The sequence below is a fragment of the Phyllobates terribilis genome, unplaced genomic scaffold, assembly GCF_046119375.1.
Source record: "Phyllobates terribilis strain yellow unplaced genomic scaffold, ASM4611937v1 Scaffold_11__3_contigs__length_659146591, whole genome shotgun sequence".
Taxonomy (NCBI): domain Eukaryota; kingdom Metazoa; phylum Chordata; class Amphibia; order Anura; family Dendrobatidae; genus Phyllobates; species Phyllobates terribilis.
The window spans coordinates 436,621,400-436,636,041 of record NW_027362771.1 but is presented as its reverse complement, the minus strand read 5'-3'; the positions used below and the strand labels follow the sequence as shown (position 1 = coordinate 436,636,041).

General features: G+C 48.1%; 1 protein-coding gene across 2 annotated transcripts in view; it reads left to right on the top strand.

Moving 5' to 3' along the window:
- CEMIP (cell migration inducing hyaluronidase 1) overlaps positions 1–14,642 on the top strand; it is a 131,268-nt gene that overhangs the window by 94,528 nt on the left and 22,098 nt on the right. For both annotated transcript variants that reach the window (XM_073653231.1, XM_073653232.1), the window contains exons 18-21: positions 504–635; positions 10,687–10,722; positions 11,817–11,972; positions 12,060–12,240. In XM_073653231.1, coding sequence (XP_073509332.1) covers positions 504–635; positions 10,687–10,722; positions 11,817–11,972; positions 12,060–12,240 — 505 coding nt within the window. The remainder of the gene's footprint in view (positions 1–503; positions 636–10,686; positions 10,723–11,816; positions 11,973–12,059; positions 12,241–14,642) is intronic.

Here is a 14,642-nt window from a genome sequence, read left to right as displayed (position 1 = left end):
TTGGCAGCATTCTGCCTGTGCACAGTGTACACTGAAAGCTGCCAATCAGTGGTGGGGGCGGGGTTATACAGAGCTCAGCATTCAGAGAACTGCTAGACCTGCAGCTCATAAAAGTGATTTTATTCAAAACTGCACCACCCAGTACAGTAAGTGACACATCACTGGAATCAGGGTCTCTGCCCTAACTTAATGCTGCTGTCAAATAGGAAAACAATTAGTGCTAGATTCCATTTAAATAGGCTATGTACAAAAGTTGCAACCTAATATAACTTTATTTCTTTTATCTGTTCTCTAAATATATATCTTATGGAAATTAAAGAAATGCCATGGAGGCCAGAAAGTAGCCGACTGTAATCCAATACTTACACGATATCATTCTAATAATCAAAAACCCAGTCTGGATTCTTGCTTTGCAGTAAAACAATAAAGTACATTATTAAAATACAGTTCTTAATATCCCCGGGCCCTGAAGTCTGTTTTTCGTATCTTTAACTCTTGAACAGGTATGGGCCACATCAAGATGCTGATCCTTTCAAGCCAAGAGTACCTGCAATAATCCAGCACTTTATTGCTTACAAGAACCAGGACCATGGAGCTTGGCTGCGGGGAGGAGACGTTTGGCTGGACCAATGCCAGTAAGTTCAGCATTTTTACAGCCTGTGATGTGAAGCCTCTTGTTTATTGTATGAGTATTGCAGATAAGCTGCTAGAATAACCATTGACAGATGGTATTTTTAATAAAATAAAGAATGCAACATAACCCAGAAGTAGAAGACCAATATTAGATTACTTTATACTGTCTTATTAACCCAATATCCATAATAGTTGATTTTCATCTGTACCATCAAAATACATAAAACAGCTGGAGTTTTCCATGTAGGTGTCTGTTCTTTTAATGAGTGGGATACTGGGATAAAAATATTTTCCACCAATTAATCACTTACCCTGAAATCCTGGAAGTGCCAAATATTTGCAAGTTAAAAGTAAGCGTAAGAGTGGGCACAGTCCAGTTGCCTTTTTTTGCTTTTATGGTTTGCTGGGTCCAGTTTTTAGTCTGGGTCCAGTTCTGTTTGTCTGGGTCCAGTTTATACCCAAACCCTCTCCCATCATCCTGACCTTAAAGGGATTTTCCATATTCAGGGACATTTTTTTACTTAAATGTATATATTTAGGGGTAAAATAAAGTTTTGCAATTAGGTTTCATTAAACATTTTGCACCATTTGACTTTTACAGGCTTTTTGTTTCTCTCTGCACATTTAACTTTAATGTGGTCTGTGGTCATTAATCAGCTGATAGGAGCTCAGAAAAAGGCAGATAAACAAAAAGAGTTACACAGTTATAGTGGACTGGCTGACTGGCTCTCAATTAACTCATTCTGCAGTCAGCATTAGACAGGGTCCCACTGGGGCTATAGAAAGCAAACTGTGAAGTATTATTAATGAAATTCAAATGAAAAAATGATTTTTATTCCAAAATACATGCATATAGGTAAAAAAAATTGTCTCAAAAGGTGAAAAGATTCTTTAGCCTGAAACTTACGATGACTTTTATTCCCATGATTGTGCAGGTACGGAAAACATGACTGATCAAGCATCAGAGGGAGCTGGCTGTAATCGACAGCTAAAAAATTATAGGGATCAGAAAGAACTCGGATCTTGGCTGATTAGTAGAGACCGCAGCAATTAAAGGGACCCTGTCAGCACAAAATGACTGTTCAAGCACAGGCACTCGGTGCACCCTAGGCGTGACCAAACATTTAAGTGCAACTTCCCATCTACTTGTTTTCCCTCTATCTCTACTCCCCCCTTCTTTGATTGACAATTCTGGCTTACACAGCCAGAGAAGGGTGGCAATAGATGGAAAACAAACTGGGAAAGTGTAGCTGTATGTTTGGCCACACCAAGGGTGCACCAAGCATCTGTAACGTCAGCACAGAATCACTGTTCAAACCAAGCACAGGCGCCCGGTGCACCCTTGGCATAGCTGAACATTTAAGTGCGATTTCTCACCTACTTGTTTTGACTCTGTCTTCCCTTCCCCTTTCTTTGATTGACAGCTCTGGCTTATACAAGGAAAAGAAGGTGGGAAGGTGCATATAAATGTTTGGTCACACCTAGGGTGTACTGAGCACCTGTACTTGGTTGGAACAGTCATCCTGTGCTGACTGACTCCCTTTACAGATTATTAATAAACTCAGATGAGTCCCTCTGTCGAACCATTAGCACCGCTGCAATGTGATTGCGAGGCTGTTGAATGGTTACTTTGGCAACCAGATGCTAAAGTCTGTATTACACTATTTGTTTGGCAAAATAAAATGTAAAGTGATTGTTAAAAGACCCCAAAGGAACAAACGACTTCCTAAAGTGTGAAAAATATATTAATAACTATTTCAACATGTACGTAAAGTAATAAAAGTTAAACACTAATGTATATGTAACTGAAAATAATACCAAAACACAACACATTTGGCAAATTATATTCGGTTCTGTCACATCCCCCAGAACAAGTGACACTCTATGTGGTTGCTGTACCCGCTGGCTAACAGACGGGGAATGGGGAGACGGCTCGGAGGTGTTAGATTAATGATTTATCAGATTACAGCATTCTGTGATTTTTTTGAGTGATGTGACGAGAGCTGCTCCTTTCCCTTTGGAATGTTTTGCAGGTCTCATATCCACATAATTCAGCTACATTTTATAACTAGACAACAGACTTACAATGCTGGCCGAAAGTATTGGCACCCCTGCAATTCTGTCAGATAATACTCAGTTTCTTCCTGAAAATGATTGCAATCACAAATTCTTTGGTATTATTATCTTCATTTAATTTGTCTTCAATGAAAAAAACACAAAAAGAATTGTCCTAAAGCCAAATTGGATATAATTCCACACCAAACCTAAAAAAGGGGGTGGACAAAAGTATTGGCACCCTTTGAAAAATCATGTGATGCTTCTCTAATTCGTGTAATTAACAGCACCTGTAACTTACCTGTGGCACCTAACAGGTGTTGGCAATAACTAAATCACACTTGCAGCCAGTTAACATGGATTAAAGTTGACTCAACCTCTGTCCTGTGTCCTTGTGTGTACCACAAAGAAAGTCCACCCAAAGAACTGTCTGAGGACTTGAGAAACCAAATTGTGAGGAAGCATGAGCAATCTCAAGGCTACAAGTCCATCTCCAAAGACCTGAATGTTCCTGTGTCTTCCGTGCGCAGTGTCATCAAGAAGTTTAAAGCCCATGGCACTGTGGCTAACCTCCCTAGATGTGGACGGAAAAGAAAAATTGACGAGAGATTTCAACGCAAGATTGTGCGGATGGTGGATAAAGAACCTCGACTAACATCCAAACAAGTTCAAGCTGCCCTGCAGTCCGAGGGTACAACAGTGTCTACCCGTACTATCCGTCGGCGTCTGAATGAAAAGGGACTGTATGGTAGGATACCCAGGAAGACATCACTTCTTACCCCGAGACATAAAAAAGCCAGGCTGGAGTTTGCCAAAACTTACCTGAGAAAGCCTAAAATGTTTTGGAAGAATGTTCTCTGGTCAGATGAGACAAAAGTAGAGCTTTTTGGGAAAAAGCATCAACATAGAGTGTACAGGAAAAAAAAGAGGCATTCAAAGAAAAGAACACGGTCCCTACAGTCAAACATGGCGGAGGTTCCCTGATGTTTTGGGGTTGCTTTGCTGCCTCTGGCACTGGACTGCTTGACCGTGTGCATGGCATTATGAAGTCTGAAGACTACCAACAAATTTTGCAGCATAATGTAGGGCCCAGTGTGAGAAAGCTGGGTCTCCCTCAGAGGTCATGGGTCTTCCAGCAGGACAATGACCCAAAACACACTTCCAAAAGCACTATAAAATGGTTTTAGAGAAAGCACTGGAGACTTCTAAGGTGGCCAGCAATGAGTCCAGACCTGAATCCCATAGAACACCTGTGGAGAGATCTCAAAATGGCAGTTTGGAGAAGGCACCCTTCAAATATCAGGGACCTGGGGCAGTTTGCCAAAGAAGAATGGTCTACAATTCCAGCAGAGCATTGTAAGAAACTCATTGATGGTTACCGGAAGCGGTTGTTCGCAGTTATTTTGGCTAAAGGTTGTGCAACCAAGTATTAGGCTGAGGGTGCCAATACTTTTGTCCGGCCCTTTTTTGGAGTTTTGTGTGAAATGATCAATGATTTGATTTTTGCTTCATTCTCTTTTGCGTTTTTTCCTTGCAAGCAAATTAAATGAAGAGAATAATACCAAAGAATTTGTGATTGCAATCATTTTCAGGAGGAAACTGAGTGTTATGCACACGCCCGGGCTGAGCGGCGTGTGCGTGTGATTGTAGTGATTCCACTGGACCGTGCCGGAGAGTGAATGCCTGGAGGGGCGTAACTAGGTATTCACCCGATCCGACCAGGGTCGCACGACGGCATACGACGCCAGTGCACCAAGGAGGAACCGAGCAGAGGGACCAGGTGCTACTCCAGGACAGACCCCGGACACGGCTGTTGACCCACACAGGGGAATACAGGAACAGACTGGTAGGCTGGCACACAGACTGGTGGGTATAGGCAGGCACGACTGGTATGCAGGCAGGCGGGTATGCAGGCAGGGGGGTACAGGCAAGCACAGCTAGAGTGCAGACAGGGAGGCACTAGCAGGTAGGAACACAGGCGGGATAGGACCCAGTACACACCGGGACTCAGGAACAATACAGGCAGAGGGGTACAGGCAAGCACAGCTAGAGTGCAGACAGGGAAGCACTAGCAGGTAGGAACACAGGCGGGATAGGACCCAGTACACACCGGGACTCAGGAACAATACAGGCAGAGGGGTACAGGCAAGCACAGCTAGAGTGCAGACAGGGAGGCACTAGCAGGTAGGGACACTGGCGGGATAGGACCCAGTACACACTGGGACTCAGGAACAGAACCACAGATGTGGCGGACAAACACAGCAGAGTGAGGCCGCCCAGAGAGGTGAGCGAGAACAGGGCAGGACAAGACCGCCTGGAGCGGTGAGCATGAGTAGAGCAGGACAAGGCCGCCAGGAGCGGTGAGCAAAGGGTCAGAGCTGAGCGAGACTGCCGGAGCAGTGAGCAAGAGTAAAGCAGGACGAGGCCGCCTGGAGCGGTGAGCAAGAGTGGAGCAAGACTGCCGGAGCAGTGAGCAAAAGGATAAGAGCGGAGCGAGACTGCCGGAGCAGTGAGCAAAAGGGTCAGAGCGGAGCAAGGCTGCCGGAGCAGCGAGCAAAGGAGTCAGAGCAGGCTAGAACCGCCGGAGCGGTGAGCAAAGGAGTCAGAGCAGGCAAGAACTGCCGGAGCGGTGAGCAAAGGAGTCAGAGCAGGCTAGAACCGCCGGAGCGGTGAGCAAAGGAGTCAGAGCAGGCTAGAACCACCGGAGCAGTGGGCAAAGGAGTCAGAGCAGGCTAGAACCGCCGGAGCGGTGAGCAAGGCAGAGCAGGGGGGACAGGGCTCTGTTCACACGGAACAGACAGGAAGAGAAAGGCAGAGCCAGATACCCACAGGGTACTTGCAGTGAAGTAGCGAGTGGACCACAAACTCACAAACGGGAGTACAGAGACAACAAGCAGGAGTTAGGTACGAGTTCAGACTCTGCAGAAAAAGGAAGGGAACGGACATCGGACATAGAGGCAAAACAGGTAAAGGATAGGAGCGAGTTCAGACTGGAACTGAGTGTACGGAGGAGACCGACACTGCAGAGGGATACAGGAGCAGGTCTGGGAATACGGCCCCCAGAGAGGCGGGACGAACAGGCAAGGAGCGTGTTCAGACAGGACAGACAAGATACAGGAGCGGGTCTAGGTAATCGGCCCCTAGAAGGCGGGAGGAACAGGCTAGGAGCGTGTTCAGACAGGACAGACAAGATACAGGAGCGGGTCTAGGTAATCGGCCCCTAGAAGGCGGGAGGAACAGGCTAGGAGCGTGTTCAGACAGGCCTGGAAATACAGCCTCCAGGAAAGGCAGACAAGAGAACACAGAACGGGACCTGGCACCTTCAGAGTGCAAGCACACACTGAATGAAACACTATGCTCAGGCAGGGATAGATGGGAGCAGCTGAGCTATATACCAGGTGACAGACAGCTATAGGCTGAGGACGCACAAGGGGTGTGACCCACAGCAGGTACAAAAAGCAGGAAGTGATCGGGCGCCGCCCTTAAGCAGCAGAAACAGACACAAACAGACAGCATGGAGGTAAGCCAGAGAGACATTCTGGACTGGAGATCAAGTGCGCGCTCTTGCACAGTGGGAGATGGACCACCATGCAAGGACGCCGCCAGGTATGTTACAGTACCCCCCCCCTTACGCCCCCTCTTCTTCAGGCCTGCCAGAATCTTCCGCAGGGAATTCGAGGACCAGTCGTTCACTTCAAGGAGATCACTTCCACTGTCCACAGGAAAAACTGATCTCATCTGGTTAGCTAGGATGCTACCTCCTATCCAGCCATCCTCAGCAACAGACGAAACGGGTGGAGTACCAGGAACAGCACACAAGGAAGTCTCTCTCCACATATTTTCAGGTGGCACCCCAGAGGGTACAGGAGACAACTGGAAGTCCTCCACCGGGTTGGAGGGGGACAGAGACTTGGGGGTAATCTCTGCTTCGAGGTACATCTTGTCAAGCTCACAGGAAGAAATAGACGGGTTATCAGGTACATAATGAGGAAAAGTCACTGTCTCTTTGTTTTCTGGTGGTACCCCGGAGGATTCAGGAAACAACTGGAGGTCCTCCGCCGGGTCAGAAGAGTGCAGAGGCTCAGAGAAAACATCTGCTTCAGAGTACACTAGGTCGGACTCACTGGACGAAGCAGGCGAGGTATCGGGTACCGAGTATAGGAAAGTCTCTGTCCATTCTCCACCAGGTGGCACCCCGAAGGGTTCTGGAGACAACTGGCGGTCCTCCGCCTGGTCAGAGGGGTGTAGAGACTCACGGGTAACCTCTGCTTCAGAGTACACTAGGTCGGACTCACTGGACGAAGCAAGCGAGGTATCAGGTACAGAGTATAGGAGAGTCTCTGTCCTTTCGCTACCAGGTAGCACCCCGAAGGGTTCAGGAGACAACTGGAGGTCCTCCGCCTGGTCGGAGGGGTGTAGAGACTCGGGAGTAACCTCTGCTTCGGAGTACACTAGGTTGGACTCACTGGACGAAGCGAGCGAGGTATCAGGTACAGAGTATAGGAGAGTCTCTGTCCTTTCGCTACCAGGTAGCACCCCGAAGGGTTCAGGAGACAACTGGAGGTCCTCCGCCTGGTCGGAGGGGTGTAGAGACTCGGGGGTAACTACCACTTTGGGGTACCCATTGTCAGGCTCACAGGACGAAGCGGACAAAGTATCGAGTACCGGGTGTAGAGAATTCTCTCTCCATTTGTCATCGAGTGGTATCCCGGAGGATTCAGGAGGCAACAGGAGGTCCTCCGCCAGGTAGTAGAGGTGCACAGACTCTGAGGTAACCACAGCTTTGGAGCATCCTTGGACATGCACACCGGTTAAAGTGGGTGAAGCATCTGATGCCGGGTGCAGGAAGTTCTCCTGTGTGGAGTCTGGATGGGCAGAAGTCTCTTCGGGCAGGAGAACTGGTGCACTACCCATGCACATTACCCATTGGGGCTTCTCCGGGATACAGGGAGATGAAGCTTCAGTAGGGACTTCAAGGTTGGGGTCAGGAGGTCTCAGGGAGGACAGACCCTGGCGTGACGGCTTGCCTCTACGTCTAGCACGTCTGGACTGCCTCTTGAGGTTGGGAGAAGTATTCCGGAAAGCGTAGTCACCCTGTGAGGATTCTGGGTGGGCAGTAGTCTCATTGGGCTGGAGGACTATTGCGCTACCCACACACATTACCCATTGGGGCTGCTCCGGGATATTGGGAAGTGAAGCTTCAGCAGGAGCCTCCGGGTTAGGATCATCGAAGACCATTAGAAAGGCCACCAGGAAGGCCATTAGGTCCAGGAGGATCGGATCCTGTGTTTCATATAGGGGGTTGATCCATTCCAAGGCATCACCCGCCAGGTAAGACATAATGAATGCCACCTTAACCCGATCGGTGGGAAAACATAGAGGGTAGAACTTGAAGTGTAGCATGCATTGCTCCACAAATGCACGACTTTGTCTAGGATCCCCATAATAACGTAGCGGATCCGCGGGAACGAGAGCAGATAGATCCATCTGGACGGGTGCGTAATTCGCCTGGAACTCAGCTAAAGGAAAAAAAAAAATATTTATTTATTTATTTTAATGCATGTATTCGCTGGAAAACTTCTCAGAGAGCGAAGGCGTGGGGCTCAACGGGAACCATGGCCTGAGCATGCTGTTATGCACACGCCCGGGCTGAGCGGCGTGTGCGTGTGATTGTAGTGATTCCACTGGACCGTGCCGGAGAGTGAATGCCTGGAGGGGCGTAACTAGGTATTCACCCGATCCGACCAGGGTCGCACGACGGCATACGACGCCAGTGCACCAAGGAGGAACCGAGCAGAGGGACCAGGTGCTACTCCAGGACAGACCCCGGACACGGCTGTTGACCCACACAGGGGAATACAGGAACAGACTGGTAGGCTGGCACACAGACTGGTGGGTATAGGCAGGCACGACTGGTATGCAGGCAGGCGGGTATGCAGGCAGGCGGGTACAGGCAAGCACAGCTAGAGTGCAGACAGGGAGGCACTAGCAGGTAGGAACACAGGCGGGATAGGACCCAGTACACACCGGGACTCAGGAACAATACAGGCAGAGGGGTACAGGCAAGCACAGCTAGAGTGCAGACAGGGAAGCACTAGCAGGTAGGAACACAGGCGGGATAGGACCCAGTACACACCGGGACTCAGGAACAATACAGGCAGAGGGGTACAGGCAAGCACAGCTAGAGTGCAGACAGGGAGGCACTAGCAGGTAGGGACACTGGCGGGATAGGACCCAGTACACACTGGGACTCAGGAACAGAACCACAGATGTGGCGGACAAACACAGCAGAGTGAGGCCGCCCAGAGAGGTGAGCGAGAACAGGGCAGGACAAGACCGCCTGGAGCGGTGAGCATGAGTAGAGCAGGACAAGGCCGCCAGGAGCGGTGAGCAAAGGGTCAGAGCTGAGCGAGACTGCCGGAGCAGTGAGCAAGAGTAAAGCAGGACGAGGCCGCCTGGAGCGGTGAGCAAGAGTGGAGCAAGACTGCCGGAGCAGTGAGCAAAAGGATAAGAGCGGAGCGAGACTGCCGGAGCAGTGAGCAAAAGGGTCAGAGCGGAGCAAGGCTGCCGGAGCAGCGAGCAAAGGAGTCAGAGCAGGCTAGAACCGCCAGAGCGGTGAGCAAAGGAGTCAGAGCAGGCAAGAACTGCCGGAGCGGTGAGCAAAGGAGTCAGAGCAGGCTAGAACCGCCGGAGCGGTGAGCAAAGGAGTCAGAGCAGGCTAGAACCACCGGAGCAGTGGGCAAAGGAGTCAGAGCAGGCTAGAACCGCCGGAGCGGTGAGCAAGGCAGAGCAGGGGGGACAGGGCTCTGTTCACACGGAACAGACAGGAAGAGAAAGGCAGAGCCAGATACCCACAGGGTACTTGCAGTGAAGTAGCGAGTGGACCACAAACTCACAAACGGGAGTACAGAGACAACAAGCAGGAGTTAGGTACGAGTTCAGACTCTGCAGAAAAAGGAAGGGAACGGACATCGGACATAGAGGCAAAACAGGTAAAGGATAGGAGCGAGTTCAGACTGGAACTGAGTGTACGGAGGAGACCGACACTGCAGAGGGATACAGGAGCAGGTCTGGGAATACGGCCCCCAGAGAGGCGGGACGAACAGGCAAGGAGCGTGTTCAGACAGGACAGACAAGATACAGGAGCGGGTCTAGGTAATCGGCCCCTAGAAGGCGGGAGGAACAGGCTAGGAGCGTGTTCAGACAGGACAGACAAGATACAGGAGCGGGTCTAGGTAATCGGCCCCTAGAAGGCGGGAGGAACAGGCTAGGAGCGTGTTCAGACAGGCCTGGAAATACAGCCTCCAGGAAAGGCAGACAAGAGAACACAGAACGGGACCTGGCACCTTCAGAGTGCAAGCACACACTGAATGAAACACTATGCTCAGGCAGGGATAGATGGGAGCAGCTGAGCTATATACCAGGTGACAGACAGCTATAGGCTGAGGACGCACAAGGGGTGTGACCCACAGCAGGTACAAAAAGCAGGAAGTGATCGGGCGCCGCCCTTAAGCAGCAGAAACAGACACAAACAGACAGCATGGAGGTAAGCCAGAGAGACATTCTGGACTGGAGATCAAGTGCGCGCTCTTGCACAGTGGGAGATGGACCACCATGCAAGGACGCCGCCAGGTATGTTACACTGAGTATTATCTGACAGAATTGCAGGGGTGCCAATACTTTTGGCCAGCACTGTACCCCACTAAGGCATTTTCCTTCCAGAATACTGGTATGCAGAGATGAAGGATTTGTGCTTCATTATTTAGAATGGTGAAAAGTGATTATAATAATCACAGAAATAACATATATTTCACATAGGATTAGTGCTGGTGTGAAGGATGCAGCCTCCTGTCCATTCATATCCTCAGAAACATTCCTGGGACTCATATACTAGAAACCAAAAAACTTCATATATTCATCGTGCTGTTCTAATATGGGATTTTAGTAACACACAAACGCAAATGCTCTCTATATATTAACATATTTTTCTTTTTTCAGGTTTTCTGACAATGGAATTGGTTTAACTCTGGCCAGGTATGTATATTAGCTATACATTATTATTTGACAGCACTTTCTGTAAGTATAGTTTACTCGTTGTATCATGAAAGTTGTGCTTCAGTGTACTTTGTGCTTCCATTTCTCACAATTTTCAAGATCTCCGCTTGCTATCAGTTAGCAAAACATTCTTGACACTGACGACCTGACACAGAGGCTCGTTAACTTTATTGCAATCTTTCTTGTATCAAGCTGAAGCATAGAGCGTACTGTCTTTGTGTAGTTAGCCAAAAGTATAAGGCTGCGAGCTTATCGGGGAGCATAGCTGAACTTTCTCATAGGTAATCACTTACCTGATGGAAGCCAAAAATGTGTTCCTTTGGCTTTTCTCTGGCCATATGCATCTGTATAACATTTATTTTACTGTTTAGGATAGCGGGTCAGACTGCGTCTTTGTGTAGAGGGGGGTCACAGCAAAAAAAATACAATGGGTCCCTGTGGTAGATTTTTGTCTATGTATCCATCCAGAATGTGGCCACTGTTGGGCATGTCCCTCCTGAGCTATACACACGACAGTGGCCACAAACACAGTGTGCTTTTAGCTTTAAGGCCCCCATTCCCTGTAGGTGAAAGATGGTGATTTTGGCGGGACTCGAAAAATATCTTGTGTGTTTGGGGGCCAGACGACAGCAGGGAACAGAAGGATTGGGCTGTTGAAATTGTGATGCCTGGTGTCTTTGCTTTCAGGGGACTTGAGCCTCTGCCAAATGTGTTTGGCAGTGGCTTTCTCTTCCGGGTTAAATTAATTCTTGGCTGAGCTGATCCCTATGTGGGAGGTGGGAGAGATAGCTGTTTGCCGATGACACATTTGTCTCACGTGTATGGATTTAGTCAGCTGGACATAAGGACTGGTTTTCAGCATCTTAATGTAAACTTGAACATTTTCATTCACTGACAACAGAGATATTGTAAGTGCAAACACTATCGTGCAAAGAAACCATTGAGAAGTGCCAAGAAAGTAGGTTTATTAGAAAGGTGCTTAAATTTTCATTATAACCTCATTAAATTGTATGCACATAAAACATGGAAGCCCCCTACAAACACTTCTATAATTCCAATTATTTTTCTTGTAGTGGAGGAACCTTCCCAGATGATGACGGATCCAAGCAAGAAGTGAAAAACAGCATATTTGTTGGAGAAAGTAACAATGTGGGAACAGAAATGGAAGACAACCTTGTTTGGGGTCCTGGAGGACTTGATCACAACGGGAGGACGCTACCAAAAGGAGTGTATGTACTGAAATGCTTATCCTATTCTTCATTTCATAAGCTGTAGTAGAAAACTGTTATAGCCTATGCAAACTTATCTACTTTTAGGAACTTTCCAGTCCGTGGCATACAGATTTATGATGGACCAGTCAATGTAGAAAATTGTACCTTTCGCAAATTTATCTCCTTGGATGGACGCCACACTAGTGCAATTGGATTCCGTCTAAATAACTCCTGGCAAAGCTGCCCAAACAACAATATGACCAAAATTACATTTGAACAAGTACCGGTAAGTGCTTCTAAAAAATACCGATATGCAAATGTCAGAGCAGACCACCTTGACGATGTGCTTCACAAGATGCCCAATTCCCGAAAAAGCTTTATAGACTCTTATTGCCTTTTTTTAGCATAAACTTTTAACCTACCGTATATTCCGGCGTATAAGACGACCTGGTGTATAAGACGACCCCCCTACTTTCCTGTTAAAATATAGAGTTTAGGATATATTCACCGTATAAGACTACCCCTTTTCCAACGCATACCAAACACCGGTAAAAATTAAAAAAAAACAGATTTGAATTTAACATGGTCCTTTTTTAATTTAAATTCTTATGACATGCAGGTATATAGCAGGAAAACTGTCACTCATAAACATATTAAAATAGGGGGGACCCCACGTCATTTTTTGGGGGGGTCCCCCATTCTAATAGCTAGTAAAGGCTAGGTATTCAGCTGGGGGCTGATATTAGTAGCCTGGGAAGCTCCGTGGGTATTACCCTCTTCCCAGACTTCAAACATCTGCCCCAGCCGTCTGCTTAACCTCCGCTAGAGACTATAATGATGGTGGATCCCACGCCAATTTTCTTTTTAAAAAATCCTTTATTTTAACACTAAATGACAATTGAGGGGTTAATAAAGATGCAGTCCCTAAATTATTAATTTTGTAATTAATTTTTCCCAAAAATGTTGACGTGGGGCTTCGCCATATTTTTGTGTCCAGCCAGGTACAGCAGGCAGGAACGGGCTGCCCCCAACCACCAGCTGCCTATTTGTACCTGGCCGGACACAACAATATAGGGAAGCCCTTTTTTTCTTAATTATTTCATGAAATAATTAAAAAAAAAAATACGTGGGGCTTCGCCCTATTTTTGTGTCCAGCCAGGTACAACTAGGCAGCTGGGGGCTGGAATCCGCAGCGCAGGGAGGCCCAAGCTTTCTGGCCCCCCCCCGCTGCAAATTGCAGTCCGCAGCCACCCCGGAAAATGGCGCGTTCATAGAAGCGCCATCTTCTGGCACTGTACCCAACTCATCCAGGGCCCTGATGCGGTGGCTCACTGGGTAATAAAGGGGTTAGGGCCAGCTTGGCATTATCAGCTGGCCCTAAGCCCGAAATTCATGGGGTCACGCCAATATTAGACATGACCACCATGAATTTCTAGTAAAGTAATTAAAAAAAACACAACACCCAGAATAAAGTCCTTTAATTGAAATAAAGACACAATTTTTTAATGTTCTAAATTAAACCATACTTACCGTCACGCCCATTCCAGCTGAAGCCAACGATCTCCTGCAATAAAAGAAAAATAATAAAGCAACCTCATCCTTACCTCTCCATGGTTCCCAGGACCGGTCCAGCTCTGCTACATTCACATGACAGGCTGCACCGCAGCAGAACGCTGCCGTTCAGCTTGCCATGCGGCAGACACTGAGAAGCGCAGGCATGCTTGTGCTCCTCAGTGTCTGACTGTGACGGCATCCAGATGAGCCGAGATCATGTCCAATGAACTCGGCTCACCTCATGCACGTCACTGACAGCGTGGGAAAATTCTCCTGCTCCCCGCATGCGCAGTAGAAGTTTCCCACGCTGTCAGTGACGGACGTCCAGGAGGTGAGCTGAGTTCATTGTCGGCTCATCTGGATGCCGTCACAGTCAGACACTGAGGAGCGCAAGCATGCCTGCGCTTCTCAGTGTCTGCGGGATGACAGGCTGGATGGCAGCGTTCTGCTGCGGTCCAGCCTGTCATCTCGATGTAGCAGAGCTGAAGCTGTCGTGGGAACCATGGAAAGGTAAGGATGAGGTTGCTTTATTATTTTTCTTTTATTGCAGGAGATCGTTGGCTTCAGCTGGAATGGGCGTGATGGTAAGTATGGTTTAATTTAGAACAATAAAGAATTGTGTGTTTATTTCAATTAAAGGACTTTATTCTGGGTGTTTGTGTTTTTTTTAACTTTGACTATGGGGTTAGTAATGGGGGTGTCTTATAGACGCCTCTCCATTACTAACCTGGGCTTGATGTCAGCTGGCATTATAAGCTGACATCAACCCCAACCCCATTACCCCACTGCCACCGCTACAGGGCAGTGGGAAGAGCGAGGCTAAGTGCCAGATTTGGCGCATCCTATGGATGTGCCATTTCTGGGGCGGCTGACGGCTGGTGTTTCTAGCCTGGGAGGGGGCCAATATTCATGGCACCCTTCCTGGGCTATTAATATCAGCCTCCAGCTGTCTGCCTAGCCTTTGCTAGCTATTAAAATAGGGGGGACCCCACGTCATTTTTTTGGGATCCCCCATTTTAATAGCTAGTAAAGGCTAGGTATTCAGCTGGAGGCTGATATTAATAGCCCAGGAAGGGTGCCATGAATATTGGCCCCCTCCCAGGCTAGAAACACCAGCCGTCAGCCGCCCCAGAA